Source organism: Nicotiana attenuata, chromosome 8, assembly GCF_001879085.1.
Source record: "Nicotiana attenuata strain UT chromosome 8, NIATTr2, whole genome shotgun sequence".
Taxonomy (NCBI): domain Eukaryota; kingdom Viridiplantae; phylum Streptophyta; class Magnoliopsida; order Solanales; family Solanaceae; genus Nicotiana; species Nicotiana attenuata.
This window is the reverse complement of record NC_031996.1, coordinates 9,353,815-9,366,006: the sequence shown is the minus strand read 5'-3', so window position 1 is coordinate 9,366,006 and position 12,192 is coordinate 9,353,815. Positions and strand designations below refer to the sequence as shown.

At 37.9% G+C, this 12,192-nt stretch overlaps 2 protein-coding genes across 2 annotated transcripts; one reads left to right on the top strand and one right to left on the bottom strand.

Annotated features, from left to right (window-relative positions):
• On the bottom strand, positions 2,089 to 2,724 carry LOC109231474. Its single transcript, XM_019397134.1, has one exon. It carries the CDS (start codon positions 2,722 to 2,724, stop codon positions 2,089 to 2,091), a length of 636 nt encoding a protein of 211 aa, XP_019252679.1.
• LOC109231473 lies at positions 4,084 to 5,255 on the top strand. Its single transcript, XM_019397133.1, has 4 exons — positions 4,084 to 4,343; positions 4,425 to 4,603; positions 4,672 to 4,893; positions 4,984 to 5,255. Exons 1-4 carry the CDS (start codon positions 4,084 to 4,086, stop codon positions 5,253 to 5,255), a joined length of 933 nt encoding a protein of 310 aa, XP_019252678.1.

Genomic DNA, 12,192 nt, shown 5'->3' with positions numbered 1-12,192 from the left:
ATTATCTAAAATCGATATTATGTTTATACTAAAATCTTGATATAACTTATTATATATAGAAGGTGGGATAGTTAACCAAGCTATGGTTATGGAATATCCTGGTTATGAACCAAACGACCCCTATCTTTCTTGATCTCAGTTTTGTATTTGAGTTATGGCCTCATTTGTTTTTTTTAAGATTAAGACGTCTGAATCTGAATACACATCTGAATATCAAGATGTGTATTAAGATTAAGACATCTGAATGTGAATACACATCTGAATATATTAAGATGAGTATTAAGTTCTGAACAGAAATAATTAAGACTGTTTGATTTTTAAAATCTGAATGTATAAAATTTATCTTTATTTGAAAATTAATAAACGTAAAATTCAAATGAAATACTAACTAATCTAATATTTTATTAATAAAAATGTATAGTTTTTAAAAATATGATAATTGTTGGTGGTGATGGCTAACGGGTGAATGCCGACTAGAGACGGTGGTTGGTGGTAGTTTTGGTTGATGATGGTGGTTCATACTAGTAACTAGTAGTGATTAGTAGTGGTGGCGATTATGATTAAGGATGATGGTGGTGGGTGGTGATAGTTAATAATGTCGGGTGGTGGTAGTAGTTGTGATTGAGAAAGGTAGTGGGTGGGTGGTGGTAGGTTATAATGATAGGCAGTGTCCGATGTGGTTGTTGATGGTGATGGGGTGGTCAGTTGTGGTAGTTAAGGCGGATGAGTGTTGATTGTGGGTCGGAGTGGTGGGGATGGTCGATACTGGAGGCTATGATTGAGGATGATGGTAGCGTGGTGGTAGTGGTGGTGGGTGGTAGTGGTGGTTGAGTATGTTGGTGGTGGTAACATGGTGGTAGTTGATAATGGTAGGCGGTGACGGTAATTAATAATGAATATGTGATAACATCTTAACGAAATTAAGTCTCTGTTATAGATCTTAATCATACAAACCTATTCAGACCCATTAAGTGGTTGTGAAATAAAAAAAACAAATACACTTAATGATTAAGATCTGAATAATTAACATTCAGACTTTAAAAACAAATACACTTAATGTCTGAGATCTGGATGATTAAGATTCAGACCTCCATTAAGTGCAAACAAATAAAGCGTATGTGTTTCATCTCGCTTGCGAAGTGTAAAGGGAAACAGCAAATTAGGGCAGACTTATTCCCACCCCTTTGTTCATAACAAAGAAAAGTCAAGACTTGTGTTCAAAATTAAAATAATTGAAACAAACAAAAAATCACCGACAAAAGGTGTTAAATATATATTATTCCATATACTACTATTTTAGTCATACACACAGTGATTTCGACGGGTCAAATGACCGCCCTTAATACAATGTGGCTTCGCCCATGTATCAAACTGCCCTTGTAAAGGAGAGTTGAGTGAAAGTATTCTTCTCTATCTAGTATTGAGTAGAAGTTTAATTTAAAGTAGTAGCTTAATTAATCTAAGAAAAAGGAGGATCAAGTTGTGGAATACACAAACTATAAAACAAGTTGATGTTGACCATAAGTTATTGATCATTATGATTGTCTGACAGATTCAGTGATGTAGTTGAAGTTATGTCAAATTAAAACTAATCCTAACAGGAAACAGTCAACACAAACAAAGATAGAAAATTTCAAATGTTTTTACACATCAAGACCTTTAGATCCTAGCCTGAAAATTCATCCTATATAATTGACCTCCACACATCTCATCAACTCTATGGACATGTTGATTATTTTCATATGGTATGATTGCATTTCTACAGCCCAAAATCAAGAAATTTATTAAAATGATCTCTACCCTGTGCAAACACTAACATATCAGTTGAGGCAAACATCACAGTCTGCAAAGACCAGATTGCAGTACTACCAATAAACACAATTTATAATTTCAGACACAAAACCAGGCACCAAAAGACAGCCAAACGTAAAAGCAAAAAAGAAAACTGGACTGTTTCTTATAATAATAACACTTTCCTTCACTTTAACAAGATCCTTAAACGTTAATCCAACTTACATAACAAAACGGAAAATGCTAATCCTGTACTCAGAATATTTTTTACTCACTGCGACAAATAATCAAACACCTTCAAGGCGATCCACGCTTCGACAATCTATGAGAACTTCTCCTCAGACTTGGTGGTGTCACTAACCCACTCTTCTTCTCAACACTCTTCAAACCCTTCTTCAATCTCTTACCCTTAACCTTCTCCTTATTTACTACCTCAACCACCGCTTCTCTATTTTTAGCACTCCTTGTTCTCCCACCATTCGCCGCAGCAACCCTATCAAAATCAGCATCCAATTTCCTAGCTGGACCCCTTTTTTCCACTCTCCTCTCAATTACCTCTTCATTTTCATCCTCAGATTCATCAACCAATCGCATTTTCCGTTTCAGATTCAACGGAGCAGGGGGAGGAGATGGACTTACTGAGCTTGGTGATGACAAACAAACCTTAACAGGCGACTTCTTTTGGGCTTTTTTCTCGAACTTTGCACGCTCAGCTTTGAGTTTTTTAATGTTACCTTCGATCCGGCCTTGTAAACGGAGGCGTTTGAAGCTGAGACCGCCCATTGACCAGTGAGCTTCCTCTGCCCATGACATTAACGGATCCAAAACGGATACTGGTGGATCGACCCGTTGTTCGCCATTCGGGTTGGAGTAAAACCGTGGCCTAGGTAGGCTGCTGCCATAGAACTTTCCGGGACCTAGGGCTACAACCATGGCGGCGCTGGTAATACTGAATCAAAACTACAAAAAGAAATTAATGTAAAATACGTTAGAATAAAGACTTTGAGAACTGATGCAATTTGATGTATTATGTGGGAGTTATAAATAGTGGTTATTGTGTATTAAAATGGAGGGAAAACTTTAAGGCGGGAAGATTGGCGCCAAAAAAATATCTACCGCGCTGGTTGCCGTGGTAAATTCAAAGGAGTTTTACTTTTGGCGGGGAACTCTTTAGGTTGGAGAGATTAGAAAAAATAATTTTAACGTATAATTCTTTTAGAGAAATAATATAACAATGTTTATTTCGTCGCATAAGAAAAATTAATTTCTACTTTACTTATGGAGAATTGGTTGGTAGCTCTAAATAATACATGCATTAACATATGTGATAATTTATACAATTTTATTATGAAATAAAATATGGAATAACAATATATGTGTTTAGTAGTTTATGTTGGGTTTTGTTATTAATAACAAAAGGGGTGTGAATGGAAAATGGTGGGAAAAGAAATGGAGGAAGTGAAATTTGGAATTAGTTCACTTTACTAATACACTTTGTCTCTCATCGGAAGAAGGAAAGAAAATCTTTGTGTATATAGAGAGAAGCTCATCTTCTAGCTCTCAAAGAGTTAAGAAGAAGTGGTGTATCGCGCCGCCGTCGTCGTCGCTCGGCTTCGGCTTCCGTCAATTGATTGATAATTTTTTTGGACCAAATTTATTTTCCTTTTCCATCATTTAACATTTTTTTTCTAAATATTTTTGGCGTTGGAAGATCGCGGAATCATTTTTGCGCGTTGGAAGATCGCGGAATTATTTTCGCGACCAACAGCTGAATAAACACCAAAACGTTCCATTGAATAGCTGAATAGACACCTTATCAACGAACAGGCATCTTTGCACCTGTTGGGACTCAACTTTGTTGGCTATAAATAGAGAGGCTTAGCCTCATTTTCCACCACCGAAAAATCTGAAATCTCTCCCTTCAATCTTCTGCATTCTGCATTGGTTTTTTCAAAAACAAAACGCAAGCATTTTGTGTGATTTGCTCCGCCATTTGAGTTCGCCGAAATTCTGTGATTTGAAGTACCGCTATCACATAATAGGTGTTCCGTTCTATTCTGGGAGGAATTAATCAGCAACCTTGGAGAGTGTGAGGGGATTAAATTCCTTAAGGAAACACAAGAAACTTGTGGGCTTGGAATTTTTTTTGCTTTGTTTTTTAAAACTAACGTTTGCCGGTGACTTTCTACTCAATCCGAGATATAAAAACTCGGTTGTTTGTATTTGGTTTGAATATATAAAAACTTCACCGAGATACTAGTTTTGTTTGTGTCAATTTCTTTTACAAAAAAAATGACAACAAGTACGGAACACCAAAATGGTTCTGTTGGAACGACTACTGCTGCAATGGCTACGACGTCTTCAAGTCGCACAATGCTTGGACCGGCGATGGCACCGGCAGAAAAGCCCGGAAAATTTTTCGGCATGAACTTCAAACGCTGGCAGCAGAAAATGTTCTTCTACCTGACCACTCTCAGTCTGCAGTGCTTTATTAGCGAGGACGTTCCAGTCTTGGGAGAAGAGACTCCGGATAATGAGCGATTTGTGGTCATGTAGGCATGGAAGCATTCTGAATTCTTGTGCAAAAGCTATATATTGAGTTGTTTGGAAAAGGGCTTGTACAACGTTTACAGTGTCATGGAGACTTCGAAAGAGTTGTGGAACGCTCTTGAAAAGAAGTACAAAACGGAAGACGCTGGACTAAAGAAATTTGTTGTCGCAAAATTCTTGAACTTTAATATGGTTGACAGTGAGTCTGCCATAACTCAAGTTCAAGAATTACAAGTCATCGTTCATGACCTCCTTGCCGAAGGTATAAATCGAATCAATATTTTTAAAGATATTGATTATATTATTAATCCTAAAAATTTATGATTGTAGGTATGGTCATAAATGAAGCGTTTCAAGCTGCGGCATTTATTAAAAATTTGCCTCCGATGTGTAAGGACTTTAAGAATTACTTGAAATATAAGCGCAAGGACATGACAATTGAAGACCTTACTGTTCGCCTAAGGATTGAAGAGAACAACAAGGCTGCAGAAAAGAAGTCTTGTGGAAATTCAACAATTATGGGTGCAAATATTATTGAGGAAGCTTCAACGAGTAAAAAGAGAAAAAAGCCACCTGGACCAAAGAATTACCCAAGCAAGAAGAAGTTCAAAGGTAATTGCCACAACTGTGGAAAGGTTGGAGACAAGGCTGCTGAATGTCGTGCACCAAAGAAGGACAAGAAGAAAAGTCAAGCTAACATGATTGAGAAGAATGATGAAATAGACGATTTATGTGTCATGCTTTCAGAATGCAACCTAGTCGGAAATCCTAGAGAATGGTGGATAGATTCGGGGGCAACTCGTGATGTTTGTGCTAACAAGGAGTTGTTTACTTATTATGCTCCCGCTGGACCCAACGAGACAGTTTTATGGCAAATTCCGTTACTGCAAAAATTGAAGGAACGGGCAATATAGCTTTGAAGATGACTTCTGGCAAGATTGTGACTCTAAATAATGTTCTTCATGTTCCTGAAATGCGGAAGAATTTAGTCTCGACATCACTTCTAGTCAAGAATGGCTTTAAGTGTGTTTTTGTTTCCGACAAGGTTATAGTTAGTAAGAATGAAATGTATATAGGAAAAGGTTACTTGACTGAGGGCCTTTTCAAACTAAATGTAATTGCCATTGATATGAATAAAATTTCAGCTTCTTCTTACTTGCTCGAGTTAAATAATTTATGGCATGAATGTTTAGGCCACGTCAACTTCAAAACTTTGCGAAAAATGATTAATTTGGAAGTATTGCCTAAGTTTGAATGCAATAACTCGAAATGTCAAATATGTGTGGAATCAAAGTATGTTAAGCATCCTTATAAGTCAGTTGAAAGGAATTCAAATCCTTTAGACTTAATTCACACAGATATTTGCGACATGAAGTCAATACCATCTCGCGGTGGGAAAAAGTATTTCATAACTTTCATTGACGACAGTACTAGATATTGCTATATTTACTTACTTAATAGTAAAGATGAAGCAATTGATGCATTCAAGCAATACAAAAATGAAGTTGAAATGCAACTAAACAAAGAGATCAAAATGATAAGAAGTGATAGGGGCGGCGAATATGAATCTCCTTTTGAAGAAATATGTTTGGAAAATGGCATTATTCACCAAACAACTGCCCCTTACTCACCGCAATCTAACGAATTGCGGAAAGAAAGAATAGAACGTTAAAGGAGATGATGAATGCTTTGTTAATAAGTTCTGGTTTACCTTAGAACTTGTGGGGGGAAGCTATTCTTACAGCTAACCGAATAGTGAATCGAGTTCCCCATAGCAAAATGCAATCCATTCCATACGAAAAATGGAAAGGAAGGAAACCCAACTTAAAATATTTTAAAGCGTGCAAGTTCCTAAATCCAAAAGGGTAAAAATTGGACCAAAAACCGTTGATTGCGTTTTCGCAGGATATGCAACAAATAGTAAGGCATATCGTTTTCTGGTTCATAAATCAGAAAATCTCGACATTCATATTATTACGATAATTGAATCGGATAATGCTGAATTCTTTGAGAATATTTATTCGTATAAAATGGAATGTGAGTCGTCTAATGAAAAATCTAAGCGGCCTCGGGAAGAAGCAAAAGAAAGTACGTTTCATGAGGAAAATCCAAGACGTAGTAAATGTCAAAGGACAGTTACTTCCTTTGGACCAGATTTTCTGGCATTCTTATTGGAAAATGAGCCTCAAACGTTCAAAGAAACAATGTCTTCCTCGGAAGCACAATATTGGAAAGAAGCAGTCAATAGTGAGATAGAATCCATATTAAGTAATCATACTTGGGAATTGGTTAATCTTCCTCCAGAAAATAAACTTTTGGGTTCTAAATGTATTTTCAAGAGGAAAATGAAATATGATGGTACTATTGACAAATATAAGGCAAGATTAGTTGTTAAAGGGTTTAGATAACGAGAAGGTCTTGATTACTTTGACGCATACTCGCCGGTAACAAGGATTACATCTATCCGGGTGTTAACAGCGTTAGCCGCCGTGTATGGCCTTCAAATCCATCAAATGGATGTAAAGACAGCCTTCTCAAATGGAGATTTAGAGGAAGAAATCTATATGGAACAACCTGAAGGGTTTGTAGTTCCCGGAAAAGAAAAGAAGGTATGTCGACTTGTTATGTCACTTTACGGACTAAAACAAACACCAAAATAATGGCATGCGAAATTTGACCAAACAATGTTGTCAAATGGTTTTAAGATCAGTGAGTGTGACAAATGTGCTTACATTAAGAATACTCCAAATCAAATAGTCATTTTTTGTTTATATGTGGATGATATGTTGATAATGAATAACAACATTGCTAACATAAATGCTACTAAGCGCATGCTTACTAGTAAGTTTGATATGAAAGACTTAGGAGTTGCCGATTTAATTTTGGGAATTAAGATCCTACAGACTCCTCTCAATCTCATTATATTAAAATGGTTCTTGAAAAGCTCAAATATTTGGACTTTAAAGAAGCAAAAACGCCAATTGATTTAAATCATACTGTGTAAATAACAAAGGTCAAAGCAAATCTCAGTTGGAATATGCTCGAGTGTTGGGAAGTTTGATGTACATTATGAATTGTACACGACCCGACATAGCTTGTGCGATAAGTAAGCTTAGTCGATACACAAGTAATCCCAACCAAGCTCGTTCGATAGCAATGAAACGAGTTTTGGGATATTTGAAATATACCGAAGATTATGCATTGCATTACAATAATTATCCCGCAGTTGTTGAGGGATATAGTGATGCAAATTGGATCACCGGATCAACGGAATCAAAATCCACAAGTGGATACGTTATTACCATTGGTGGAGGAGCAGTGTCTTAGAAGTCGTCCAAACAGACATGCATCGCCCACTCTACAATGGAGTCTGGATTTATAGCTTTAGACAAGGCCGGTGAAGAAGCTGAATGGCTCCGGAATTTCTTAGAAGACATTCTATTTTGGCCCAAGCCTATGGCACCTGTATGCATACATTGTGACAGTCAAGCAGCAATAGGAAGGGCTGGGAGAGTTATGTATAACGGGAAATCTCGTCACATTCGACGAAGGCATAATACCGTTACACAACTACTCTCTAGTGGAATTATCACAATTGACTATGTAAAGTCAAAAGATAATGTATCGGATCCGCTTACAAAAGGCCTACCTAGAGAGGCGGTTGAGAAGTCATCAAAGGGAATGGGACTATGGCCGAGGACAAGTCACTATGGCGTTAACTCTACCTAGAAGACTGGAGATCCCAAGATCTAGGTTCAAGGAGATCAAACAAAGTCATTAGTAACGGTTCAACATTGTTAAATAAAATTTTGGTCCATTCTCATAATGAAGACAATGTTCAGTACCAAGGATAAAGCGTTAGGACTTTTTAATGGTTTTTAAGTTTGATACGGGGTATATCAAATAGTGTATCTACAAGACAACACGTTTAGGAATCACCTATATGAGTGTGAAGTGTAAGCCGCTTCAAGGAGAATGTTGTAAGGACAGTTCTCCATGCACTTATGAAATCAGGCAGTGTTCATGGCTGAAACGAATACAACAATGAGAACCAAAGACGGTTAAGGGTTGATCGTGTGACATATGACTAGGTATACACCAAAGTCCGACAGTTCAAAGATATCAAATCTACCAATTGATCGAGTACATCCGACATATGTTCACTACGGAAAGTTCAAAGGGAAACCTACTTATTCAGATGTGATTAATCCTTACTTGCGAATCACACACAGTTTTTCATGCATATTTGTTTCGGATAGCCATTCCCCATTCATGTGGGGGATTGTTGGGTTTTGTTATTAGTAACAAAAGAGGTGTGAATGGAAAATGGTGGGAAAAAAAATTGAGGGAAGTGAAATTTTGAATTAGTTCACTTTACTAATGTACTTTGTCCCTCATTGTTAAAAAGGAAAGAAAATATTTGTGTATATATAGGAGAAGCTCATCTTCTAGCTCTTAAAGAGTTAAGAAGAAGTGGTGCCTCGCATCGTCGATCGCTCGGCTCGGCTTTGAATTTGGATTTGGATTTGATCAATTGATATGATTGATTGATAATTTTTCTTGGACCAAATTTATTTTCCTTTTCCACCATTTAACATTTTCTTTTCTAAATATTTTTCGCGTTGGAAGATCGCGAAATCATTTTCGCACGTTGGAAGATCGCAGAATTATTTTTGCGACCAACAGCTGAATAAACACCAAAACGTTCCATTCAATAGCTGAATAGACACCTTATCAACGAACATGCACCTTTACACCTGTTGGGACTCAACTTTGTTGGCTATTGATATTAGGCTATATAGATGATATTTACACCTTAATATTACCGTGCTTTATTGTTGTTTTATAGGCGAATTGATAACAAAATGCTCTAATTGGTGTTCTTTTGCTTTGCAGGGAATAATCTAAGTGAGGAAGCACTATGGAGTATTTTGGAGTCAATAATGTGAAGAAAACGCCCAATCAAGAAGTACCTGAGCATAAAGAAGCAAAAATGGACTGAGGAAAAATCCACCGCGACCGCGACAGACAATTATGCGAGGCAGAATGTTCAGCCTTCACCGCGGTCGCGCCGCGGCCGCGTCAATTGCCAGAAAATTGGGGACCAAAGTGTAATTCGGGAAAAACTTGTTCCAAACCCTTATAAACTTTAGAAGCTCGCCCAAGACATTATTAAGCTTGTTTTTAGACTACTTTGAAGGCAAGAACAAGTGTGAGAAGATCAACCAAACATTAGAGTTTTTCTATCTCCTTTTAATTCTTGCAATTATACATTATGAACAACTTTGTAGTTTATTCTTATTTTATTATGAGTAGCCAAACAATTATCTAGGGTTAATGGAACCAATTGTTGGTTGAAGTTTTGACTCAACTTGTTATAATCGAGTCGGATTTATTATATGATTGTTCAACTACGTTTTGTATAGTGATTAATTGAATGGGCCCTTGATTAATCGTGTCTAATTACCTTATATTGCTTGAGAAAGAATATCAGGTTAGACTGCTATTGAACAACACCACTTTTGGGTAATTGAGGAGATTTATTACTTGAACTTAAAAGTGGGTTTAGAGATAACGAAACTTTGGTGGGATAAATTAGAGCTGCACATATTGCTAGCTAGAGTAGTTCGAGAGAATGCTCTAGTAAATTATCGTAGTTGATCGAGAGATAATTACGATAACCCATAGCTCATAATCCTCATATAGTATTACGGCGAGATTATAGCAAAATAGTTAAGACCTAAACTAGCAATTGGGAAAATCAATGCCCTAGACCTTTTTACCATTGAATTATCTTCAATTTAGCATATTATTATTTCTAATATTATTTGAAGTAGTTAAACAAAAACCCAAGATTGATTGATAAAAATCTTGCATCTAGAAATTGGTTGAGTTGATAATAGCATTGCCAAAGAGTTGTAATAGATAGGTTAGTTCCCTGAGGATTCGACTTCGGACTTAAAACCGGATTATATTTGCAGCGACCGCATTGTCTTTTAGAAGACATAGTTAGGCGTGATCAAATTTTGGCGTCGTTGCCGGGGAAGTAACGGTATTATTTATTACAACTTAAAAGTAGTGTTAGAATTATTAGTTTAAATCAATTTTCGAAGGTGTTAAACAATCTTTTCATTGACATTCTCACGTTTGAACTCTTGTGGAATTCAGGTGTATGCATAGAAATTCTTCGAGGACTGGAGAACTGCTTGAAGGACTCTCAGACCCCGAGAAAACATTCAGGGCATTGAACCGTGCTAACAAGAGGATCCAACAATCATAACAACCACACCAGCTTGAAATTGACATGGGTGACGTAGAGAACGCCAACGGAAACATCGGGGACGATCAAGTTGCCCCAAACGTCAGAGTAGTGGCACCTCTTGTGCCAGAAGCTGCACTTTATGATTGGGCACAGCCAACAGCTGACAACCTGGCTACTGCCATAGCTGTGCCCCCAATTCAAGCGGAGACATTCCAGATCACCAACAACATGCTGCATCTTCTGCAGAATAAGGGATTGTTCTTCGGGTCTCACATTGAAGACCCTCAGCAACACTTGAAAAGTTTTCTGTCGATTTGTGTGACCCAAAGGCAGCCTAATGTGACCCCGGAAGCTATCAAGTTGTTACTGTTCCCGTTCTCTGTGACTGGGGAAACTCAGACTTGGTTGAATTCGCTCCCTATAAATTCCATTGTCACCTTATTGGGAGGAATTAATCCACCCAATAAGACTGCAAGGCAGATTGATGAAATATTGCAGTACAAGTAGCAGCAAACTGAGACCTTACAGGAAACTTGGGAAAGATTTAAAGGGATTCTAGTGAAGTGTCCTCACCATGGAATTCCAGCCCAGATGCTCGACCAGAGGTTCTACATGGGGTTAGCTGACAATCTAAAGGCCAATGTGGATGCTTCAGCTGGAGGTGCATTTTTGAGTAAGACATTCACCGACTGCAAAGTCCTTCTTGACAAGATGTCCCAGAATTCGGGGTGGATGGCTAGAGGTACAACACTGGCACCCATAGTGCATTCAGTTCCTCTTGACCCAAATAATTCGCATGAAGAGAACATAGCCACACTCATGACTCAAATGAGTATATTAACAAAGAAGATTGATGAGATGGGTACAAAGCAGGTGCATATTGTTGACACAACAAATGGAGGACTATGTACACCCTGCGTTAATCAGTCTTATGTGTGTTCATGGAGTGGAGAAGGTGACAATCAAGGGGTAAGAGAAGATATGAATTATGTCAACAACTTTGGGGGTCAGAGACAAGGAGGACAACAGTGGAGATCGGCACCAAATCAGCAATATAGACCAAACATGCCACAACCTGGAGGTATGCAACCCCAAGGCCAAATTGTGCCAGTACCATATTAGAGACAACAGGGCTATCCACAGCAAAATCAACAATAATTGACATATCAGCCACCTCCTCAGCAACAAGATAACAACATGGTGGAGATCAGAGGTATGCTTCAACAACTTATTGGAACAAATGGTAAGATGCAGGAAAAGTTGGCAGTGCATGATTTAGCTATAAAGAACATTGAAACTCAGTTGGGGCAACTGTCTATGGCTTTAAACAACCGCCCCCAGGGAACATTGCCAGCGGACACGAATATTAACCCCAAGGAGCAAAACCCAAATTAGTTGATGGTAGTAAGTCTTCGGAATGGGAGAGATTTAGACAGAGAGCAGGAGATTGCACAAGCCAGCGAAGAGAATACGCCCGCCACTCCAGTTCCATTAGAGGTAGATGAACCAACAGAACTTATTGAAGTGGTGGTTGAACAGGGTCAGGATGAAAAGGGTAAGGCTAAGGTGAGTGAACAAGCTGCAGAACA